The following is a 26,352-nucleotide window of genomic DNA, read 5'->3' on the forward strand; positions in this document are numbered from 1 at the left end:
TCGGGCCGTAGGCTCATACGTAGTGTGCACTGTGCAGCCGTATATCGTATACTTTCCAGCGTATGCATCAACCTCAAAACTACGGGCGAATATTCGCGGCTCGCGCTACTGCCGTACATATACGTAGTGTGAACATAGCCTAATGGTGCGTTCACACCTACAGGATCTGCAGCTGATTTTCTGCAGCAGATTTCATTTAAATAACTGAACACAGCGTCAAATCTGCAGGTGTGAACGCACCCTAAGGTAGCATTCTAACCAGGAGGCCTCTCTATAATTTGGGAACAAAGTCAGAAAGTCATAGCATCCCTTATGCCCCTATTCCACGAGTCGTTTGGAGGAGCAAACGAGCGCTATTAGCGCTCGTTTGCTCCTCGTTCCCCGCTCGCTGCCGCTGCTATTCAGCGCGGCTGCAGCGAGCGGGTGAGTGCGGGAGGGGGCGGCGGGGAGCTGCAGGGGGGCTGCCCAGGGGATCGCTGATCGTCCGGGCAGCCCATAGGATACAGCAGCGTCTGCTGCCGATGCTCCTATTCAACGGAGCGACGGCAGCAGATCGCTGCTATATCAGTCGCTTGTTTTTCAAAATGTTGAAAAACAAGCGACTGCAACGATCAGCCGACATGAACGATGTTGGCTGATCGTTGCACTCTATTCCACGGGACGAATATCGTTCGTAGCGGCCGATATCGGCCGAATACGAACGATATTGCTCCTTTAAACGACCCGTGGAATAGGGGCTTTAGTAAACGTCTCTGATTGTGTCAATTGTATACCACCAGGGGGAGGCTGACCAAGTAATCCCTTAAGGGATAGGATTGCTTTATCGGACTTTATATGTGGGTAAGATGGGAGGTGCAATAGATTAGACCACAGTAAAGTCAAGTGAGTAATGGATTCGTTCAGGAAGGCTGACACAAGCCTGGCACAAGGATCACATGATAAATATTTAAACCTATGGGAGCCATGGACTAGATTCTATAGAAGCTACTTATCTGATTTCTCAACTCTTTGAGAAATTGTTTCCATCCACTGAAGATTTGACACTTTACTACAGAAACTTTCTAACTTAATGGGTATCTGGCATTCACCTATACTTCATATCCCTACTTTGTTTTCCGCCTAATTTAATATCGGTCCACTTACTAAATAATTCTGTTGAAACAAGGTTCCTTAGTCTAAGCCTTCTATTTCTATTTTGTCTCAATAAAAATGTGTTTGGGGAAAAAAAATTAAGTTGCAGATTCAATGCAAAGCAACTCTGGGCCATCAAATCTTCTGCGGATCTGCTGCAGATTCAAATCTGCGCCATCAAATCTGCTGCAGATCCTGTACGTGTGAACGCACCCTAAAGCATTGGAAAGGCTTTCATAGGCTTCAACGAGAGAACAATCAGTCACAAAAACTGTTGTCTACAAGTAAGGAGTTTGCTCAGTGACCTGGGTGGTTAAGACTCATTTTTTCAAAGCTGATGGAACAGAAATAGGGAAAATGTCACATTTTTGTACAGTTGTGCTACTATTGTAAAGCAAAAACATTAATTCTTCAATCCCCCCTAATTTTGTGTCACATTAACATGGCTATAAATAACTGGTCACGTCATGTGGAGAAACACCTGTCTCACCTACACATAGTTTCACAACATCCACATTTCCACATTTTCTATATTAGTACAGGGTTGTGTGATAACAGCTTGGACGTTCCTATCTCTAGTAAATGTGTAAATGGCTACTTGTGGATATATAAGCTGCACAAATCCCGTTTATTCTCCACTTTTCACTATGGCAATTCTGTGGCTTCTGTCCTGCTTTGTCCTGTTAGTGGGTAGCTATGGTAAGTAGAGGCATTCCGTGTTATAATGTCTTATAGAGATCCCTAGTTTCTTGCATTATTACCTATTATGTACCTATTCCTCAGGTTGTGGTGTGCCAAGCATCAAGCCAGTCATTTCTGGTTATTCCAAAATTGTGAATGGTGAGGAAGCAGTTTCTGGGTCATGGCCATGGCAGGTGTCTCTGCAGGTAAAGTACCATGATCCTATATACTGTACGATTTACTTATTTTAATATCCACAATATAACAGTAAAAGAGAGAACAGACATGTACTTACTTAATAGCTGGTAGAATATTCCTGACCGTCACCATTCCCAGCACTCATAGCTGTAAGCGGGGTACGCTGACAGCACTGTCCAGGAGGAGGCATGCAAAGCCAGCAGCTTTCTAGGTGAGAGATGCTGGTGTGAGCCGTACCATGTGGCTCCAGGCCCCCCTGCCGCACAGGCCGCATAGTATGGTCTGCCTCCATGGCAGCTATGCCACTGGTCGAGATCCCACCAATTAAAACTTTTGACATGTCTCTCGCTGTAACGTGTCAGATTATGGTCTGTTCAATGATTTCTTGATAAGTGGGATTATTGTATATATGTTCTAATATATTGGGAATTTGGAAACAGATCTACATTCTACAGATCATATACATTAGAAAATTGTAATTCTTAGTGGTAAAGCAGAACATTGTTCTGATGATTTTTATTAAACATCTATAGACCAACACCGCATTCCACTACTGTGGTGGTTCTCTGATCAGCGATCTCTGGGTTGTCACTGCTGCTCACTGTGAAGTCAGGTAAGTCATTTATCATCTATTTTATAGTACAGCTCTTCTGAAATCCCTCTGAGCCATAAAGAAGAGTCTTGATGTGTATTAACAAAGCGAGGCACCCACATGTTGTCAGCTGGGACCTCTGCAACTTGGTAGAATAACTATGCTTATGGCATCCTGGAAAGTATAATGGAATTTCAGTATGCTATATTTGGTAATTATTTCAGTAATTAATATAATATTCAGTGTATAGATTCTGACATCATATAACTTAATGATGTGAGATAAAGATATGGACACTAAACATGCAGATAGTGTGGAAGTAGGAAAACTTACTGACTGAAGCTATGATCACACACTGTAAGAGATCGGCCGTTCAGTGACCCGGCCAGGTCACGGAACAGACGATCTCTGAAATGATCATCCCGGCGCCATTTAATTCTGATGCGGGCTCAGCCGCACGGGCCCGCATCAGAACTCCCCACTGCACACTATAGAGCGTGCGGTGGCCGGGGTTCTCTCAGAAGGCAGCACTTCATAAGTTCTGTGGGAATCATGTCTGTTGTGACAACGGCCGTGATTGCCATGGGACTTACATTGTGATGGATGAAACCAGCATTATCTAGTGATATACAATATCACAATGCAGCTACAGAAACTTTACTAACGTTACATTGAATTGATCATGGGCGCTCTCCTCACACTGGCATGGCTGCTTAACAAGGAAACATTCAGATGGAATGACTGTTAAAGGGGTAGTGCGGCGCTAAAAAATTATTCACAGAATAACACACATTACAAAGTTATACAACTTTGTAATGTATGTTATGTCTGTGAATGGCCCCCTTCCCGTGTACCCAGAAGTGTGTGGTGCATTATACATTAACTGATCCGTGTCGAGGGCCGTCAACCATTTTGTGCCAAACGTCATCTTTGGACGGACGGCCGAATCCTTACCGCCGCCCCCCCTCCGCCGCGTCACAACTGTGCTCAGCCGCGATTGGCTGAGCACAGTTATGCTCAGTCAATCGCGGCTGGGCGGCTGATGACGCGCCAAGGACGGCGGCAAGGATTCGGCCGTCCGTCTGAAGATGACGTTTGGCACAAAATGGCGGACGGCCCTCGACATGGATCAGGTAATGTATAATGCACCACACACTTCCGGGTACACGCGCGGGGGTGGTGGGACACGGGAAGGGGGCGATTCACAGACTTCACATACATTACAAAGTTGTATAACTTTGTAATGTGTGTTATTCTGTGAATAATTTTTAGCGCCGCACAACCCCTTTAATCTACATAAAGTAATCACTATATACACATGAGGAATCTATAATATACCATCCATTGTAGAGTAAAGCTTTGTGTATATCCTATATAGAGAGAGAAATGATAGAACCCTAGATATAAATGCCATATAACACAGAAAAAACTTAATGAAGTCACTAAAATTATTGTAAATCTTTATCTACAGCACCTCTGACCGTGTAATTCTGTGTGAACATGACCTCTCCAGCAATGCTGAGCCAATTCAGACTAAATCCATTGCAAGGGTAAGCAGAAATACTAAAATATTTATGTAATTCATTTATTTATTCATTTATTTATTTATTTATTTTCAAATTTTCCCAATTTTTCTCAGGTCCTCACGCACCCCGGCTATAGCGACTCAACCTTTACAAATGACATTGCACTTGTGAAGCTGACCAGCGCTGCTACCATCACCACTCGTGTGTCCCCTGTGTGCATTGCCGCTAGTGCTGATGTATTCAGTGTAGGAGAGAGATGTGTCACTACTGGATGGGGATACATTAATGGTATAAGTAAGTAATGGCCAGACAATAGTAATTTACCAAGCTGGGTATAACATGACCTCACCTTGGTCGCCAAAATCCCATAGATAATATATAGATCAACCTCAATGTTTTTTTGACTTTAGCACAAACAAGTCCAAGCAAACTGCAGCAGGTGACTCTGCCTCTTCTCAGCGATACTGAATGTCAGAGATACTGGGGAGACCAAATCCAGAGCAACATGATCTGTGCTGGGGCATCTAAAGCCGACGCCTGCAAGGTATGACATCACACATCTCTGGTCATGTCCTGTCTATTATCCACTTATACTCATAACATTCCAGTTTGTTTTTTTAACTATTTAAGACAAATTCTTTGAGCATAATAACATTAAAGGGGAACTATCAGCAGGTTATACTAACCTGCTAATATGTCCCAAAACAAATCTCGGAAATTTCAGTGCTGCCAATATTGTTACTGCCTTGCTGAACAATTAGCCAATAGGATCAGTTCATCTGTAGTGAGCATATAATTTATAACATCTATAACATAAGCCATAGGTAACAAACAAGACCTTTATACATATTCACGTCTTTTCTACTTATTTTCAGGGTGACTCTGGCGGGCCTCTTGTATGCCAGAGAGATGGAACATGGATCTTGACTGGCATTGTATCATTTGGAAGTCCTATTTGTTATGGTTATATTCCTGGAGTTTACGCAAAAGTTACCGCCCTGAGATCCTGGATGGATCAGACTATTGCTACTTATTAAAAATATAAATGTTCTATATCTTCTGTTTTCAATAAATGAGCTATACTATCTCATAATAATTGACTGAATTTCTTATAGTTCACCTCAGTAACCCTATGTTTTTTATTTAGGCAACACAATTAGTCGTCAACTGATACGTAATTATAATATATTTTACACAAAAGGACAATGGGCTTAGTTCATAAAAACTACAAATAATTTTTATTATGTATAAATAGGTACCAATACATATAATATTTCATCTGAATAAAGTTAAAAAAATTACCACAGTAAAAAACAATCATAAAAAATGGGTTTGACAGATATAAATTATCATGGGTATTGCAATTAAATTAATATCCTATGTGTCAGTCACAGCCCTAATATTTAAACAATATCTACCTGGTCCTTCAGACTTCACAATACCCCCTATATCATGCTTTCTCCAGTTTAAGAAAAAGTCTGTGATTAACTACTATCACAAGTTTAGACCTTATTGCGCTTACCTATGCTGCCAGACACCACAAGAGCCGTCCCTACGTACGTTTCGCTATCCACGCTTCATCAGGGAACTGGCCACTTCTATTCCTTACCCCCTTATATATACATAGATTCTCATTAACTCACCCCCATTTCCGGGACTATGGCGCGCCGAGCCGGAAGCGGAGGCCGCGTCACATCCGGGCTGGCGGCTCACTCCGAGTGCACATGACCACGGCGTGAACGTCACGGGCATGCGCACATCAGATCCTGAGGTCTCCCGGATGCGACGCTGGCGCCAGCGACCGTCACAGCGCGCACGCCCAGAACTGTCAGGTCATGTGGTTCTATTCATCCAATAAGGGCACTATACTATAAAGCAATGCGAGAGTGCAATATCATTCAGTGCAGTATACCAGGTCTATATACGAGGACTAATTCTGCATATTTAGATATCTAATCACAGTGGGAATATTATTGCATGATGATACTGAAGGACATGATTATGCAAATTAAAAATTACTTGATTTTTCAATAACTAATAATCAAATACCGTGTATATAAACAAAAAATATATATAATTGGTGCAAAATTATATAAATTGTGTATCTACTATACTATAACAAATCGACACCTATAACAACCATATACAATGTAAATACAGTGAAAAGTAATATAAATATCAGTGCAATATTGTAAGCCATTTCATAAATACAAGTGCTAAGTAAATAAATAATCCAGATCGTTGATGCGATCCGGTGTGCAAGTGCTGAAAAACAATTCATGTAAATCGCAGCTGCGATCCTCCGTGCATAATCATTCGAAAAAAAATAGATTTTTTTATATTTTAGTAGGAGAAATGCATGGTGTGAACCAAAATCGGGACACACCATGCGTTTCCCATCATTTGTGATACCACATATACACTATAAAAAAAGTATGTTCATTTTACTCATAAGTCCAACTACGAGCTCAATCAAGTTCTTTCCATGTTATTTCTTCATCAATACAATCCCACCATCTCCCCTATGATCCACAATTGGGTCCAGCACTGATGTTCACCAAAAATCCCCTGAGCATACTCCAGGGAATATCTCGCAAGGTAAAAGTTGTCCCTAACTGGTTCCAGATAGTCCTAAAATAGTACAGAAACCTGAAAACAAAATTATAGCAAAGAAAGAAATAAAGGAAAGAAAAAACAAAAGGAATTAATATATAAGTTCAGATATGGAACAAAACTGCAGTTCTCATTTAGGCCATTAGAGGCCAAAGTATCCAAAATAGTGATCCACCGACACTCTTTCTGTGCTAAAATCTTCCGTACATTGCCCCCTCTGATTCCAACCTTGACCTCCTCAATGCCTCTCACCATAAAACTCTTCGGATCGCTATCATGGAAAAGCTTAAAATGTTTAGGTATTGTTTTGAGAGTGTCAATCTCATCCACATTTTTAGCCGCCAGAATCCCCCTCACGTGTTCTCTCACTCTGATTTTTAACTCACGTGAGGTGAGCCCCACATATATTTTCCCACAGCCACACGTGGCATAGTATACCACATGTGTGCTGTTGCAGGATATATAATCCTGTATTTTGTACTCTCTTTTTCCATGAACCGTGGAAAAGCAATCAGTTCTCAGTATATTGGGGCAGGCAACACAGTTTCCACATGGGCAGCACCCTGTTCGCAGGTGGGTTCTCCCAAAAGGGTTTTCTGGTTTTGCCACATAGTGGCTTTTAACCAGAAGATCTTTTAAATTCTTCCCTCTCCTGGTTGTCATGGCTGGAATTTTGGGTAGTCTTGCGGTCAACACCGGATCTGTCTGTAAGACTGACCAGTGTTTCTGGAGGATGTTTCTCATTGTTTCCCATTTACAATTGTACGTGGAGACAAACCTGATAATACCATCATTTTTCTTGTCCCTCATTTTATTACCCATCTGTAGAATATCTTCTCTCTTCGTATTTTTTGCCCTTCTGAAACCTCTCTCAATCACCCTATTACTATAGCTGAGCACAGTTGTGACGCGGCGGAGGGGGGGGGGCGGCGGAGGGGATTCGGGCGGCCGTCCGAAGATGACGTTTGGCACAAAATGGCGGACGGCCCTCGACACGGATCAGGTAATGTATAATGCACCACACACTTCCGGGTACACGGGCGGGGGGGGTGGTACACGGGAAGGGGGCGATTCACAGACATAACATACATTACAAAGTTGTATAACTTTGTAATGTGTGTTAATCTGTGAATATTTTTTTAGCGCCGCACTACCCCTTTAATCCATCATAAACTTTTTTCGGGATGATACCCTCCTCTACTGCTTGGTACTGCAGCCTGAGTTGTGAGATTACCCCGTCCCCCTTATCTCAAACCTGTATGTGTAAGTAATTATAATATAGGAGCAATAAGGCTCAGTTCACCTCTGCATCGTATTTTCTGTCATTCTGCTTCCTCAAAACACAGCAATCACTGAACTCAGGGAGAACAGCGAAAAAATCCAATGGAGTACTCATTTACGAGTCTCCAACAGAGTGAGGACCTGAGGGACTACGTATCAGGGTGGTTTGGTGCTCTCCCCACTAGGAGGCACCCCTTGGCAATGGGCTTCCTTCTCTGGACAGAGGGATATCTGGCTATTCCCATGTTTTGAGACTCATAACTGAGGCTCCACGGACCCCTTCTTTGCATATTCAAATTTTGTAGGGGACAATCAGTGGAGACTCGTAAATGAGTACTCCATTGGATTTTTTCACTGTTTTTCCTGAGTTCAGTGATTGCTGTGTTTTGTTGGTTTATTTTTCATTCTCCCCAGTAGCCAGAATCTTACCCCACACTGACGAGGGGCAAATACCCCGAAACTGCAGTCTGTGGATGGAGGCCTAGCCTTGGTAATCCTTGTCTTATGTTGTTATGTCTAGCCACTAGGAGACACCCCTTGGCAACGGGCTTCCTTCTCTGGAGAGAGGGATACCTGGCTATTCCCGTGTTTTGAGACTCGTAACTGAGGCTCCACCGACCCCTTCTTTGCATATTCTGCTTCCTCATTAAGGGAAACAACAAGAAGAAACTGTTTTGGTGGGTCACTCATATGCAGACATAAATAGCACCTGAAGGATCGTACAAAGATTAATAGGATCCATCAGGTTTCCCGCATGGTGCCCAGAATTTTACCAGAATTATGAGAGCATAATTTCAAGTGGTATGACCACTGCTTATGGATGATTTACATTATTGAGTTTATTAATCTACCACAAAATTTAGGCACAACTCCCTCTGGATGACAGAACTATTTTAAATTACTCACAAAGGTTCTTAACAGGACAATATTTCCTAACACCTTACTGGGAATACAATTTACCAGGGGGGGCTAACTACTAGGGGCACTACCTATGGGCGGATAGCTACATGGGGGATACTACTTATTGGACAGCCTTACAACTGGGGGCTACCTACATAGATGTACCAAATGGACCAAATATTAAATGGGGCACAGAGTGACCTAACTACTATATGGTGGGGGCACAAAAGACCCTAACTACATGGGGACACCGAGAGGTCTAAGAACTGTATATGAATGCCCAGTAGGGGCCCCAGGGCCGGACTGGGAATAAAATTCAGCCCTGGCATTGGAGAGCGTTGAGGCCCATTTGCTGTCTTTTTAAACATGTTTAAAGGGGTTTTCAGATTTAACCTTACTTTTCCCCTACCCACAGGAATTCTAGATCTGCGCCCCGGCTCCTTTGTTATGAATGGAGCTGCGGGTTGGTGTGTGACCTGCAGCTCTATTCATTCTCTATGGAACCACCAGAAAGAGTTGAGTGCTGAGCTTTGCTCTCTCCGGCTGCCCCACAAAGAATGAATGGAGCTGCAAGTCACAAGCCGACCTGCAGCTCTATTCATAACAAAGGATTCGGGGCATTAATCTAGAGATTTCCGGAGGGCACGGAGGGCAGAATCTCACACTTGTCCCCTATACTGTGGATAGAGGACAAGTGAGTTTAAACCGGAAAACCCCTTTAGGGTGTGTTCACACTTAGCGAGCTTGCCGCGGATTTCATGCTATGAGTTTCACCAGTACCACTATGGTTTAATGGCCCTCTAATGGCAGCGGGAATGTAGAGCCATAGACTATAATGGTAGTGTGGGTTGTTTTATTGATAAGGTTACATCTGGTGGTCCAGGGTGGTACTGTAGCCTTAGTTGTTAGATTACCCTGTTCCCCTTATCTCAAACATTGTAATTATAATGGTACTGAGTATTACAGCGGATTTCACTGCAAAATACACTATGTGGGAATGCCCCCTTGATTTTTTACAAGTTTTTTTTGTGTTTTTTACAAAACTTTAAATAGGGTGTTTCTGTCCAAATAGACTGATAAGCTATCCACAGGATATCTCATCAATCACTGATCAGAACCTGTTCACTTAAATGGGAGATGAGCTGAGGCTACAGGTCGCTACTAGAGATGAGCGCGACTTGAGCATGCTCGAGAGCAATCACTTGCCATTTGAATACTGATGACTGAAGAATTTGGATGTAACCCTAGAGAGTCCAGGAAAACATGGATACAGCTTATTGCTATTGTTGCCATAAGCTGACATCGGCAACAACAGCCTTACTTTCTACAGGTGAACAATGCCTATTGTTCTGAGGGATCCCGGCCGGAGCGTAAACACATCGTATGCGCTCCGGCCGGGATCCTGAACGGGGCCGCAAAGAACTGACATGTCAGTTTTCTGCTGCCGCAATTCAATGAATTGCGCTTGTAGAAAACCCTGTCAGTTCACACAGTAAAGCGAGCGGCTCTGGCCGCTTGCTTCACTGTGTGCAGGGGGAAGTTCTGATGTGCCCGCATCAGAGCTCTGCAGCCGGACAGATCATCCGGCCGGTACTTAAGTTACTTAAGTACCGGCCGGGATCATCCAGGCAGAGACCGCAGAGACCGGCCATTCTGTGACCCGGTCGGGGTCACGGAACGGCCGGTCTCATACATAGTGTGAACATAGCCTATGGCTGTGTGATATGATAAGCTATCACATTTTATAATAGATTTGCTGGGTCCATGCTTTTTTTTTTCACAATGCATGCTGTAGGTATGGTATTTTGTGGGTGTTTATTAACTATTTATAAGCCTATGGGGGGAAATGCATGCTTAGTATGTAAGTGGCACATGCTGCATTTAAGCATTAAAGTGGACTTACAGTGGGCGGGACACCAGAGTGGCCGCGTTTTACCCTGGCTCCGCGCCCCGAGCTAACAAACTAGCCTTAAAGGATGGCTCCCGCTATACAGGGGCTACCTCGGTCTCTTCACCGGAATCCGGGCTTCATAGCAAATGCGGGCAGCTGCAGGCGTGGGTGCCGCGGCACCAGCCGGCGCCATCTTGCTCAGATCCACAGGTACCACCAACGAACCCCCGACTTTACAACAAAGCGGCCCCGCACAACGATCCCTACGTGGGAGACCCCCGAACACTACCACCCCGCACTCCAGACCCATAAGTGCCGCTGGACCCCTGTAGAATTGCGGTTGGAACACAGTGAGGAAGACGCCCGCCATCTTGCTCACAAAGGGGGACCCTATATCTGTCACCGTCTAACGCCCCAGTACCCAAGGTACTGTTAGACCCCAGCAATCGCATAATAAAGACCACAGGATGTGGAGAAGCCGCCATTTTTATCAACAAATTGCACAGCTTACTGAACCAGGGACTTACCACAGTGGCCCACCAGTGTTCATGTATAGCCAGAATTGAACCACAATAGTAAAAGAACTGTACCTGTAAATTATACTTGGGGGGGAAATACATCCTGCTTGTTCCTCTTCTCTCCTGCTGGCTGTCTGTTATATTCAACATTTCTGTTCTGCTGATTCTCTGTTTCACCACTAGACGGCAGCAGCGCTTTCTCACCAACCTAACAGTATATATCTTTCCGGATCCCTTTTTGTGGTTGTTTTCCTGTTCAGCCACTAGAGAGCAGCACAACCATTACACAAATTATAAAACTGAAATACCCTGCTCTCTCGCTAAAGAACTGTGCTGTTTCTTTTCACAAGCTCAAAATTCCTATTATCTGAACTCTGTTATTTTTCTCCAAGTTTATTCTCAAACCAAACAACACTACTGTCAGAATTCTACTGTGGCCTTTTGGCTCCTCTGTTACAAAAGGGTTACTAACCTGGTCATTTCTGAGGACGATTAAAGACTCGTGAAAATTTTTTGCTACATACCATATATGCCACCTTTCTGACAGCATAACCATTTCCCGGAGTCCCATCTCATTTCACTGGGGTCTGCCCGCTTCATCGTTCATGTCATGAACATATTTGTCACCATTTCCACTGGGGGCATGCACAAAACACTAAGGAGCTCTAAACTCCTCATCTATCTCCTACTCAGGGAACTAAGAGAACCAAATCCCGAAACACCCAGCTACCACCGACGTGGGCCACGGACACTGAAGATTCAATGGACCAAGCAATGTCGTTGTCTCATTTCACTCGTGCAGATCGCAACGAGGCAGAGTCACAGGCCACATCAGTTGCCCAAGAGGTTACCAGACTCATCATGCCACTGCTTGATAAAAAAAAGTGGACCTCCTTCACACCTCTATCACAAATGCCCTAACCCAAATAGGTGGCAATACACAAAAGGTGAACGACCTGTAATCCAGAATTCTTAAGTCGCTCTTAAAGGGACTAGACCCAAGTCGCTCTTAAAGGGACCCATGTCGCTCTTAAAGGGACGGGACCCAAGTCGCTTTGAAAGGGACCCAAGTCGCTCTTAACAGGACCCAAATCGCTCTTAGAGGGACCCATGTCGCTCTTGAAGGGACGGGAACCAAGTCGCCCTTAAAGGGACGGGACCGAAGTCGATCCTAAAAGGACCAAAGTCACTCTTATAGGGACCCAAGTTGCTCTTAAAGGGATGGAACCTATTATGCTCTGAAAGGGACGGGACCAAAACGCTCCTAAAGGGATGGGACCCATGTCCCTCTTAAAGGGATGGGAGCCATGTCACTCTTAAAGGGACGGGACCCATGTCGCTCTTACAGGGACCCAAGTCATTCTTAAAGGGACGGTTCCCAGGGTTCAAGTTTTTTCTTAAAAGGAAGTCACTGGTAAAGGGGCGCTCTTTTCAAGCACTGTGTATTTCCCTGGAAATGCAAATCTAGTTATTACTGATCTTATTTCTTGTTTCCAGCACAGCTCCTCCTTTCATTCCTGACCCCTTGTAATGGGTCCCGCTCTTAATCCCAGTTCTCAATATGTCTCCAGCTCTCATTTGTTGCATTCAGCATGGCTACCTCTCTCAACCCCAGCACACATACTAAGCTTTCAGTATGGATCTACATCTGTATTCTTGTCCTCAGTATCAACCCCTCCCATCCCTGACACCCAACATATCTTCTGCTCTCATTCCTTGCATCCAGAATGGTTCTTATTCTTGCTACTTAACATGGAAATGCAGAATGACATGGGCTGTTTGTGGCAGCCTCTCTCTTCTTACCTCCTCTTCAATTATCCAATTATCCTATCCAATCTCCTTTCCAAGTCTTCCTCTCCTTCTTACTCCAGTATGGTGGTGATCTGAGCCCAGATGAGTAAGAATGGATATCATTCTAATGTGTAGTCTCATCAAAATGGCTCCCACAGAAAATTTTGCTTACTTAAGGGGTATCTGATAAGATATTGGGAAGATGGGGGTGGTGGGATCTATTAAAGTGTACCTGCTGTTATAACTTTCCAAATCTGAAGCAACAGGGGATGTGAGATAAAGGCATTATTGGTATTTACATTTTTACTTTTTTAATTATGCTTAAACAAAGCTATACTTACTTGAAATCAAGACCCGGTCTCCTAAAGTTGGCTTTTTATTCTTATGCTGGTTGGAAAATAAAAAAAGAGACCAAACACAGGAAGTCCCGGCTAATACAGAGTGTAAATCTGTCTGCTAAGAAGCAGGTGGATCCAGCACTTGTCCGGTGAAAAAGATGAACTGTTAAAACGTATATCTTTATTCCATTTTCAGGTTAAAATTAGGACCCATGTGGAAGGGTGCTATCAGTGAGACGACGCGTTTCGCGCATGCGCGCTTAATCATGTCTGAGTACCGTGTGGAAAGGAAATTATTAAAAGACCTAGAAAGGCCTATTGGAATAGTGATACTATAGTCACGTGCCGTGACGACATGTTAAATAAATACAACACCTGTGTATGGAGCCGATAAAATCGAAAAAAATGTTCCATGAAGTGCTCTCCAAATAGACTTAGCGTGTATATGTATAACACTACATTCTGGGCCGACATGCATTATATGATTATAAAAAAAGGGGGGGGGGACTGTCGATTTTACATGTCGGCACAGAAAGAAAAAAACGCTGTAGACTACAAACATAAATCGCTATATATGAACACACACTTATGTATCAATGTGTGTTCATATATAGCGATTTATGTTTGTAGTCTACAGCGTTTTTTTCTTTCTGTGCCAACATGTAAAATCAGAAGTCCCCCCCCCCCCCCTTTTTTTATAATCATATAATGCATGTCGGCCCAGAATGTAGTGTTATACATATACACGCTAAGTCTATTTGGAGAACACTTCATGGAACATTTTATTCGATGTATTTAACCCCTTAGTGACCGCCGATACGGCTTTCTACGGCGGTCACTAATGGTCCTTATTCTGCTGCCATCAGCTTTTTACGGCGATGGCAGAGAATAAGGCTGCGGGGCCGGGACGGCCCCCACCCCATCCCCCCGGCTACCGGAGGTAGCTGAGGGGTTGGGGCAGTGTGTGCGGTCCGTCCCGGCCCCCCCCTTACCGACGATCGCCGCTATTAACGTTATAGCGGCGGCCGTCGGTAAAGGGGATTACCGGTGCTGCCGCCGCCTTTCATCTCCCCCTGCCGTGAATCTACGGCGGGGGGAGATAAAATAAGTGTATATCAGACCCCAGATCAGACCCCCCCTAGTGCCCCGATAACTAACCCCCCTCCCCCGGCGGCCATCATTTCCAAGATGGCCGCCGCCATCGCTGTGAACCGACTAACGTCGGTTCACAGCGATGAAAAAGTTAAAATGAATGAAAGCCCCATGCTCTCCGCCACCGGAGGTAGCGGAGAGCATGGGGCAGTCATCGGGGACCCCCCTGTTTGGTCCCGGTACAAGCGATCAGCGGTATATACTATATACCGCTGATCGCTTGTACCATGTGCTCCCGGCACTTTTTATCCCCTGTCACCATGAATGATTGGTGACAGGGGATAAAAAGTGATGTCCCCCCACCCCCCAAGTCGCCCCCCACCCCCCCTGTCACCCCCGTCCCCCAGTCACCCCCCCTTCCCCATATACTCACCGGATCCACGGAGCTCCTTCCTCCTCGACGTCCTGGCTGGTTATGAAGTGCGCATGCGCTTCACAACCAGCCAACTCTGAAAATTTAAAGTGATAGAGACCAATTTGGTCTCTGTCACTGAACTATGATTACTGTGATAGAAAATATCACAGTAATCATAGTAATACAGTGAAAATGAATATGTAAAGTACAAAAAGTGACAAACATACAAAAAAATAAAACACACACTTTTTATTATAGTAATAATTGCAGTTTACTCCCAAATTACCCCTAACCCCTCCCCAGATTACCCGTAACCACCGCACGTTGCCCGTAACCACCGCACGTTGCCCGTAACCACCGCACGTTACCCGTAACCACCGCGCGTTGTCCGTAACCACCGCACGTTGCCCGTAACCACCGCACGTTGCCCGTAACCACCGCAAATTGCCAGTGACCCCCTCCAGATTGCCCGTAACCACCCCAAATTACATGTACCCACCCCAGATTACCTATAAGCACTTCAGTTTATCAGTAACAATCCCAGATTGTCTGTAACCCCTCCAGGTTGCACATAACCCCCCAGGTTCCCCGTAATCATGCCAGATTACATGTAACCCCCCCCCCCAGATTGCACGTAACCACCGCGCGTTGCCTCTGACCACGCCACGATGCCTCTGCCCACGCCACGATGCCTCTGACCACGCCACGATGCCTCTGACCACGCCATGATGCCTCTGACCACCGCACGTCGCCTCTGACCACCACACGTCGCCTCTGACCACCACACGTCGCCTCTGACCACCCCAAATTGCCAATGACCCCCTCCAGATTGCGGTGCCCATGTCAGATTACAGGTACCCACCCCAGATTGCCTATAAGAACTTCAGTTTATCCGTAACCACCCCACATTGCCCGTAACCACCCCACGTTGCCCGTAACCACCCCAGATTGTCTGCAAGCACTGCAGGTTGCGCGTAACCATCCCACGTTGCCCGTACCTACCTCAGATTGTCTGTAAGCACTGCAGGTTGCCGGTAACCAGCCCACGTTGCCTGTAACCACCCCAGATTGTCTGTAAGCATTGCAGGTTGCCCGTAACCACCCCACGTTGCCCGTATCCACCCCAGATTGTCTGTAAGCACTGCAGGTTGCCCGTAACCACCCCACGTTTCCCGTAACCATCCCAGATTGTCTGTAAGCACAGCAGGTTGCCCGTAACCAGCCCACGTTGCCCGTTACCAGCCCACGTTGCCTGTAACCAGCCCACGTTGCCTGTAACAGCCCACGTTGCCTGTAACCACCCCACGTTGCCGTAACCACAGCAGGTTGCCCGTGACCACCACACGTTGCCCATAACCACCACACGTTGCCCGTAACCACCCCGCGTTGCCCGTAACCACCCCGTGTTGCCTGTAACCACAGCAGGTTGCCCGTGACCACCCCATGTTGTCCGTAACCACCCCAGATTACCTGTAACCACCTCAGGTTGCCCATAACCACCCCAGGTTGTTCGTAACCACCCCACATTACCTGTAATCTATTTTTTTTTATTTTATTTTAGTAACTGCGCTATTCTAATAACCATTACTAGCTGCGGTTTTGCTCCTGTAAATTGGCACTCCTTCCCTTCTGAGCCCTGCTGTGTGCCCATACAGTGGTTTATGCCCACATATGAGGTACCGTTTTACTCAGGAGAACCTGCGTTACAGATTTTGGGGTACGTTTTCTCTCCTGTTCCTCGTCAAATTAAGAAATTTCAAACTTAACCAACATATTATTGGAAAAATTCGAGTTTTTCATTTTTACTGGCCAATTTTGAATACTTTCCTCTAATACCTGTGGGGTAAAAATGGTCACCACACCCCAAGATGAATTCTTTGAGGGGTGCTCTTTCCAAAATGTGGTGACTTTTGGGGGGAATCTATTCTGCTGACACTACAGGGGCTCAGCAAAAGCACCTGGCGCTCAGAAACTTCTTCAGAAAAATCTGCACTGAAAATGCTAATTGGCGCTCCTTCCCTTCTGAGCCCGGCTGTGTGCCCATACAGTGGTTTATGCCCACATATGGGGTACTGTTCTACTCAGGAGAACCTGCTTTACATATATTTGGGTGACATTTCTCTCCTGTTCCTCGTGAAATTGAGAAATTTCTAACTAAAGGAACATATTATTGGAAAAATTCGAGTTTTTCATTTTTACTGTCTATTTTTGAATACTTTCCTCTAATACCTGTGGGGTCAAAATGGTCACCACACACCAAGATGAATACTTTGAGGGGTGCACTTTCCAAAATGGAGTGACTTATGGCGAGATTTTATTCCGCTGGCACTACAGGGGCACTGCAAACGCACCTGGCGCTCGGAAACTTCTGCAGCAAAATCTGCATTGAAAAAGCTAATTGGCGCTCCTTCCCTTCTGAGCCCGGCTGTGTGCCCATACAGTGGTTTATGCCCACATATGGGGTACTGTTCTACTCAGGAGAACCTGCTTTACATATATTTGGGTGACATTTCTCTCCTGTTCCTTGTGAAATTGAGAAATTTCAAACTAAAGGAACATATTATTGGAAAAATTCGAGTTTTTCATTTTTACTGTCTATTTTTGAATACTTTCCTCAAATACCTGTGGAGTCAAAATGCTCACCACACCCCAAAATAAATTCTATGAGGGGTGCACTTTCCAAAATGGAGTGACTTATTGGGAGATTTTACTCTGCGGACACTACAGGGGCTCTGCAAACGCACCTGGCACTCGGAAACTTCTGCAGCAAAATCTGCATTGAAAAAGCTAATTGGCGCTCCTTCCCTTCTGAGCCCTCCTGTGTGCCCATGCAGTGGTTTATGCCCACATATGGGGTACCATTGTACTCAGGAGAACCTGCGTTACAAATTTTGGGGTACTTTTTTCCTCTTGTTCCTCGTGAAATTGAGAAATTTCAAACTAAACGAACATATTATTGGAAGAATTCGAGTTTTTCATTTTTACTGTCTTCTTTTGAATACTTTCCTGTAATACCTGTGGGGTCAAAATGGTCACCACACACCAAGATGAATTCTTTGAGGGGTGTACTTTCTAAAATGGGGTGACTTATGGGGGGTTTTCTCTCTGCTGACACTACAGGGGCTCTGCAAACGCACCTGGCGCTCAGAAACTTCTTCAGCAAAATTTGCATTGGAAAAGCTAATTGGCGCTCCCTTCCTTCTGAGCCCTGCTGTGTGCCCATACAGTGGTTTACGCCCACATATGGGGTACCGTTGTACTCAAGAGAACCTGCATTACAAATTTTGGGGTGCTTTTTGTCTCATATTCCTTTTGAAAATGAGAAACTTTAATCTAAACGTATATATTATTGGAAAATTAAAATTTTCAATTTTTTTTACTGCCTAATTGTGAATACTTTCCTCCAGCCCCTGTAGGGTTAAAATGCTCATTATACCCCTAGATTAATTCTTTAAGGTGTATAGTTTCCAAAATGGGGTCACTTATGGGGGTTTTCAGGATACCAGACTTCTAAATCCATTTAAAAAAAGAACTGGTCCCTAAAAAAATCAGTTTCACGAAAATGTGATAATTTGCTGATAAATTTCTAAGCCCCATAACACCCTAAAAAAGTAAAATATGTTTACCAAATTATGCCAGAATAAAGAAGACATATTGGTAATGTGACTTAGTAACTAATTTATGTGCTACGACTTTCTTTTTTTAGAAGCAGAGAATTTCAAAGTTCATAAAATGCTAATTTTTTTAATTTTTCATGATATTTTGATGTTTTTCACAAAAAACACACAAAGTAGTGACCAAATTTTGCCACTAACATAAAGTGCCATATGTCACGAAAAAACAATCTCAGAATCGCTAGCATACGTTAAAGCATCACTGAGCTATAAGAGCATAAAGTGAGACAGGTCAGATTTTGAAAAATTAGCCTGGTCATTAAGGCCCAAACTAGCTGCAGCACGAAGGGGTTAAATAAGTGATTCCTCCGCTCCATACACAGCTGTTGCATTTCCCTTACGTCCTAAGCATCAGCACGAATGGGGGAAGATTCTATCTCCCTGCAATGATAGGACAGATGGTAACAAGCAACTAGATTTGCATTTCCAGGGAAATACATAGTGCTTGAAAAGAGCGCCCCTTTACCAGTGACTTCCAGAGCGCCCCTTTACCAGTGACTTCTAGAGCGCCCCTTTACCAGTGACTTCCTTTTAACTTTAATCCTGGGTGCCGTCCCTTAAAGAGCGACTTGGGTCCCATCCCTTTAAGAGCGACTTGGCTCCCGTCCCTTTAAGAGCGACATGGGTCCCTTTAGTAGTGACATGGGTCGCTTAAGAGCGACGTGGGTCCCTTCGCTCTTAAATGGACCCAGGTCGCTCTTAAAGGGACCCAGGGATATTTCACTCTTAAAGAGCCCCAGGTCGCTCTTAAAGGGCCCCAGCTCGCTCTTAAAGGGACCCATTTCGCTCTTAAAGGGACCCAGGTCACTTTTAAAGGGACCCATTTCGCTCTTAAAGGGACCTAGGTTGCTCTTAAAGGGACCCAGGTCGCATTTAAAGGGACCCAGGTCGCACATAAAGGGACCCATTTCACTCTTACAGGGACCCAGATCGCTCTTAAAGGGACCCAGGTCGCTCTTAAAGGGACCCAGGTTGCTCCTAAATGGACCCAGGTTACTCTTAAAGGGACCCAGGTTGCTATTAAAGAGACCAATTTCACTCTCTATTTCACTCTATTTCGCTCTTAAAGGGACCCAGATTGCTCTTTAAGGGACCCAGGTCGCTCTTAAAAGGACCCATTTTGCTCTTAAAGGGACCAATTACACGCTTAAAGGGACCAATTTCGCTCTTAAAGGGACCGATTTCGCTCTTAAAGGGACCCAGGTCGCTCTTAAAAAGACCCAGGTCGCTCTTAAAGGGACCCATTTTGCTCTTAAAGGGACATATTTCGCTCTTAAAGGGACCCAAGTCGCTCTTAAAGGGACCCAGGTCGCTCTAAAGGGGACCCAGGTAGCTCTTAAAAGGACCCATTTCACTCTTAAAGGGACCCAGGTCGATCTTAAAGGGACCGATTTCGCTCTTAAAGGGACCCATTTTGCTCTTAAAGGGACATATTTTGCTCTTAAAGGGACCCAGGTTGCTCTTAAAGGGACCTATTTCGCTCTTAAAGGGACCCATTCCGCTCTTAAAGGGACCCAGGTCGCTCTTAAAGGGACCAATTTCACTCTTAAAGGGACCAATTTCACTCTTAAAGGGACCAATTTAACGCTTAAGGGGACCCATTTCGCTCTTAAAGGGACCCAGGTTGCTCTTAAAGGGACCCATTTTGCTCTTAAAGGGACCCAGGTCGCTCTTAAAGGGACCCAGGTCGCTCTTAAAGGGACATATTTCGCTCTTAAAGGGACCAATTTCACTCTTAAAGGGACCAATTTCATGCTTAAAGGGACCCATTTCGCTCTTAAAGGGACCCAGGTCGCTTTTAAAGGGACCAATTTCGCTCTTAAAGGGACCCATTTTGCTCTTAAAGGGACATATTTCGCTCTTAAAGGGACCCAGGTTGCTCTTAAAGGGACCCATTTCGCACTTAAAGGGACCTAGTTCGTTCTTAAAAGGACCCATTTCGCTCTTAAAGGGACCCAGGTCGCTTTTAAAGGGACCAATTTCGCTCTTAAAGGGAACCATTTTGCTCTTAAAGGGACATATTTCGCTCTTAAAGGGACCTATTTCACTCTTAAAGGGACCAATTTCACGCTTAAAGGGACATATTTCGCTCTTAAAGGGACATATTTCGCTATTAAAGGGACCAATTTCCCTCTTAAAGGGACCAATTTCATGCTTAAAGGGACCCATTTCGCTCTTAATGGGACCCAGGTCGCTTTTAAAGGGACCAATTTCGCTCTTAAAGGGACCAATTTCGCTCTTAAAGGGACCCATTTTGCTCTTAAAGGGACATATTTCGCTCTTAAAGTGACCAATTTCACGCTTAACGGGACCCATTTCGCTCTTAAAGGGACCCAGATCGCTCTTAAAGGGACCCAGATCGCTCTTAAAGGGACTAATTTCACTCTTAAAGGGACCAATTTCACGCTTAAAGGGACCTATTTCGCTCTTAAAGGGACCCAGATCGCTCTTAAAGGGACGCAGGTCGCTTTAAAGGGACATATTTCGCTCTTAAAGGGACATATTTCACTCTTAAAGGGACCAATTTCACGCTTAAAGGGACCCATTTCGCTCTTAAAGGGACCCAGATCGGTCTTAAAGGGACCCATTTTGCTCTTAAAGGGACATATTTCGCTCTTAAAGGGACATATTTCGCTCTTAAAGGGACCAATTTCACGCTTAAAGGGACCAATTTCATGCTTAAAGGGACCCATTTCGCTCTTAAAGGGACCCAGGTCGCTTTTAAAGGGACCAATTTCGCTCTTAAAGGGACCCATTTTGCTCTTAAAGGGACATATTTCGCTCTTAAAGGGACCCAGGACGCTCTTAAAGGGACCCAGGTCGCTTTTAATGGGACATATTTCGCTCTTAAAGGGACCCAGATCGATCTTAAAGGGACCCATTTTGCTCTTAAAGGGACATATTTCGCTCTTAAAGGGACCAATTTCACTCTTAAAGGGACCAATTTCATGCTTAAAGGGACCCATTTCGCTCTTAAAGGGACCCAGGTCGCTTTTAAAGGGACCAATTTAGCTCTTAAAGGGACCAATTTCACGCTTAAAGGGACCTATTTCGCTCTTAAAGGGACCCAGATCGCTCTTAAAGGGACCCAGGTTGCTCTTAAAGGGACCCAGGTCGCTTTTAAAGGGACATATTTCGCTCTTAAAGGGACCAATTTCACGCTTAAAGGGACCCATTTCGCTCTTAAAGGGACCCAGATCGGTCTTAAAGGGACCCATTTTGCTCTTAAAGGGACATATTTCGCTCTTAAAGGGACCCATTTCACTCTTAACCCCTTCGTGCTGCAGCCTGTTTTGGCCTTAATGACCAGGCTAATTTTTCAAAATCTGACCTGTCTCACTTTATGCTCTTATAGCTCAGTGTTGCTTTAACGTATGCTAGCGATTCTGAGATTGTTTTTTCGTGACATATGGCACTTTATGTTAGTGGCAAAATTTGGTCACTACTTTGTGTGTTTTTTGTGAAAAACATCAAAATATCATGAAAAATTGAAAAAATTAGCATTTTATGAACTTTGAAATTCTCTGCTTCTAAAAAAAGAAAGTCGTAGCACATAAATTAGTTACTAAGTCACATTACCAATATGTCTTCTTTATTCTGGCATAATTTGGGAAACATATTTTACTTTTTTAGGGTGTTATGGGGCTTAGAAATGTATCAGCAAATTATCACATTTTCGTGAAACTGATTTTTTTAGGGACCAGTTCTTTTTTTAAATGGATTTAGAAGTCTGGTATCCTGAAAACCCCCATAAGTGACCCCATTTTGGAAACTATACACCTTAAAGAATTAATCTAGGGGTATAATGAGCATTTTAACCCTACAGGGGCTGGAGGAAAGTATTCACAATTAGGCAGTAAAAAAAATTGAAAATTTTAATTTTCCAATAATATATACGTTTAGATTAAAGTTTCTCATTTTCAAAAGGAATATGAGACAAAAAGCACCCCAAAATATGTAATGCAGGTTCTCTTGAGTACAACGGTACCCCATATGTGGGCGTAAACCACTGTATGGGCACACAGCAGGGCTCAGAAGGAAGGGAGCGTCAATTAGCTTTTCCAATGCAAATTTTGCTGAAGAAGTTTCTGAGCGCCAGGTGCGTTTGCAGTGCCCCTGTAGTGTCAGCAGAGAGAAAAACCCCCATAAGTCACCCCATTTTGGAAAGTGCACCCCTCAAAGAATTCATCTTGGTGTGTGGTGACCATTTTGACCCCACAGGTATTACAGGAAAGTATTCAAAAGAAGACAGTAAAAATGAAAAACTCGAATTCTTCCAATAATATGTTCGTTTAGTTTGAAATTTCTCAATTTCACGAGGAACAAGAGGAAAAAAGTACCCCAAAATTTGTAACGCAGGTTCTCCTGAGTACAATGGTACCCCATATGTGGGCATAAACCACTGCATGGGCACACAGTGGGGCTCAGAAGGGAAGGAGCGCCAATTAGCTTTTTCAATGCAGATTTTGCTGCAGAAGTTTCCGAGCGCCAGGTGCGTTTGCAGAGCCCCTGTAGTGTCCGCAGAGTAAAATCTCCCAATAAGTCACCCCATTTTAGAAAGTGCACCCCTCAAAGAATTTATTTTGGGGTGTGGTGAGCATTTTGACCCCACAGGTGTTTGAGGAAAGTATTCAAAATAGACAGTAAAAATGAAAAACTCGATTTTTTCCAATAATATGTTCCTTTAGTTTGAAATTTCTCAATTTCTCGAGGAACAGGAGAGAAATGTCACCCAAATATATGTAAAGCAGGTTCTCCTGAGTAGAACGGTACCCCATATGTGGGCATAAACCACTGCATGGGCACACAGCCGGGCTCAGAAGGGAAGGAGCGCCAATTAGCATTTTCAGTGCAGATTTTTCTGAAGAAGTTTCTGAGCGCCAGGTGCGTTTGCAGCGCCCCTGTAGTGTCAGCAGAATAGATTCCCCCCAAAAGTCACCCCATTTTGGAAAGTGCACCCCTCAAAGAATTTATCTTGGGGTGTGGTGACCATTTTTACCCCACAGGTATTAGAGGAAAGTATTCAAAATTCGCCAGTAAAAATGAAAAACTCTAATTTTTCCAATAATATGTTGGTTTAGTTTGAAATTTCTCAATTTGACGAGGAACAGGAGAGAAAACGTACCCCAAAATCTGTAACGCAGGTTCTCCTGAGTACAACGGTACCCCATATGTGGGCATACACCACTGTATGGGCACACAGCAGGGCTCAGAAGGGAAGGAGCGCCAATTTACAGGAGCAAAATTGCAGCTAGTAATGGTTATTAGAATAGCGCAGTTACTAAAATAAAATAAAAAAAATGAGATTACAGGTAATGTGGGGTGGTTACGGGCAACCAGGGGTGGTTATGGGCAACCTGAGGTGGTTACAGGTAATCTGGGGTGGTTACGGACAACATGGGGTGGTCACGGGCAACCTGCTGTGGTTACGGCAACCTGGGGTGGTTACAGGCAACTTGGGGTGGTTACGGGCAACGAGGGGTGGTTATGGGCAACGTGTGGTGGTCACGGGCAACCTGCTGTGGTTACGGCAACGTGGGGTGGTTACAGGCAACGTGGGCTGGTTACAGGCAACGTGGGCTGGTTACAAGCAACGTGGGCTGGTTACGGGCAATCTGCTGTGCTTACAGACAATCTGGGATGGTTACAGGAAACGTGGGGTGGTTACGGGCAACCTGCAGTGCTTACAGACAATCTGGGGTGGATACGGGCAACGTGGGGTGGTTATGGGCAACCTGCAGTGCTTACAGACAATCTGGGGTGGTTACGGGCAACGTGGGGTGGTTACGGGCAACCTGCAGTGCTTACTGACAATCTGGGGTGGTTACGGGCAACGTGGGGTGGTTACGGGCAATGTGGGGTGGTTACGGATAAACTGAAGTTCTTATAGGCAATCTGGGGTGCATACCTGTTATCTGGCATGGGCACCGCAATCTGGAGGGGGTCATTGGTAATTTGGGGTGGTCAGAGGCGCTGTGGCGTGGTCAGAGGCGACGTGTGGTGGTCAGAGGCAACGTGCGGTGGTCAGAGGTGACGTGCGGTGGTCAGAGGTGACGTGCGGTGGTCAGAGGCGACGTGCGGTGGTCAGAGGCGACGTGCGGTGGTCAGAGGCATCGTGGCGTGGTCAGAGGCAACACGCGGTGGTTACGTGCAATCTGGGGGGGGGGTTACATGTAATCTGGCATGATTACGGGGAACCTGGGGGGGTTATGTGCAACCTGGAAGGGTTACAGACAATCTGGGATTGTTACTGATAAACTGAAGTGCTTATAGGTAATCTGGGGTGGGTACATGTAATTTGGGGTGGTTACGGGCAATCGGGAGGGGGTCACTGGCAATTTGTGGTGGTTACGGGCAACGTGCGGTGGTTACGGGCAACGTGCGGTGGTTACGGGCAACGTGCGGTGGTTATGGGTAATCTGGGGAGGGGTTAGGGGTAATTTGGGAGTAAACTGCAATTATTACTATAATAAAAAGTGTGTGTTTTATTTTTTTGTATGTTTGTCACTTTTTGTACTTTGCACATTCATTTTCACTGTATTACTATGATTACTGTGATATTTTCTATCACAGTAATCATAGTTCAGTGACAGAGACCAAATTGGTCTCTGTCACTTAAAATTTTCAGAGTTGGCTGGTTGTGAAGCGCATGCGCACTTCATAACCAGCCAGGACGCCGAGGAGGAAGGAGCTCCGTGGATCCGGTGAGTATATGGGGAAGGGGGGGTGACTGGGGGACGGGGGTGACAGGGGGGGTGGGGGGCGACTTGGGGGGTGGGGGGACATCACTTTTTATCCCCTGTCACCAATCATTCATGGTGACAGGGGATAAAAAGTGCCTGGATGCACATGGCACAAGCGATCAGCGGTATATAGTATATACCGCTGATCGCTTGTACCGGGACCAAACAGGGGGGGTCCCCGATGACTGCCCCATGCTCTCCGCTACCTCGGGTGGCGGAGAGCATGGGGCTTTCATTCATTTTAACTTTTACATCGCTGTGAACCTACATTAGTCGGTTCACAGCGATGGCGGCGGCCATCTTGGAAATGATGGCCGCCGGGGGAGGGGGGTTAGTTATTGGGGCACTAGGGGGGGCTGATCTGAGGTCTGGGGGACACTTATTCCATCGTCGGTAAGGGGGGGGGGCCGGGACGGACCCCACACACCGCCCCAACCCCTCAGCTACCTCCGGTAGCCGGGGGGATGGGGTGGGGGCCGTCCCGGCCCCGCAGCCTTATTCTCTGCCATCGCCGTAAAAAGCTGATGGCAGCAGAACAAGGACCATTAGTGACCGCCGTAGAAAGCCGTATCGGCGGTCACTAAGGGGTTAAAGGGACCAATTTCATGCTTAAAGGGACCCATTTCGCTCTTAAAGGGACCCAGGTCGCTTTTAAAGGGACCAATTTCGCTCTTAAAGAGACCCATTTTGCTCTTAAAGGGACATATTTCGCTCTTAAAGGGACCCAGGTTGCTCTTAAAGGGACCTATTTCGCACTTAAAGGGACCCAGATAGCTCTTAAAGGGATCCAGATCACTCTTAAAGGGACCCAGGTCGCTCTTAAAGGGACATATTTAGCTCTTAAAGGGACATATTTCGCTCTTAAAGGAACCAATTTCACTCTTAAAGGGACCAATTTCATGCTTAAAGGGACCCATTTCGCTCTTAAAGGGACCCAGGTCGCTTTTAAAGGGACCAATTTCGCTCTT

At 45.1% G+C, this 26,352-nt stretch overlaps 2 protein-coding genes across 2 annotated transcripts in view; both read left to right on the forward strand.

Annotated features, from left to right (window-relative positions):
- Positions 1-1,778: 1,778 nt before the first annotated feature.
- LOC138768713 (chymotrypsinogen A-like) lies at positions 1,779-5,165 on the forward strand. Its single transcript, XM_069946668.1, has 7 exons — positions 1,779-1,830; positions 1,915-2,018; positions 2,544-2,623; positions 4,074-4,152; positions 4,242-4,422; positions 4,539-4,672; positions 5,004-5,165. The coding sequence occupies exons 1-7, from the start codon at positions 1,779-1,781 to the stop codon at positions 5,163-5,165; spliced, it is 792 nt and encodes a 263-aa protein (XP_069802769.1).
- Positions 5,166-7,699: 2,534 nt separating this feature from the next.
- LOC138768715 (chymotrypsinogen A-like) overlaps positions 7,700-26,352 on the forward strand; it is a 47,554-nt gene continuing 28,901 nt past the window's right edge. Inside the window, exon 1 of the mRNA XM_069946669.1 lies at positions 7,700-7,744. Within this exon, the coding sequence (XP_069802770.1) occupies positions 7,700-7,744 (45 nt within the window). The remainder of the gene's footprint in view (positions 7,745-26,352) is intronic.

This window comes from Dendropsophus ebraccatus, chromosome 12 (assembly GCF_027789765.1).
Source record: "Dendropsophus ebraccatus isolate aDenEbr1 chromosome 12, aDenEbr1.pat, whole genome shotgun sequence".
In the NCBI taxonomy this organism is placed as follows: Eukaryota; Metazoa; Chordata; class Amphibia; order Anura; family Hylidae; genus Dendropsophus; species Dendropsophus ebraccatus.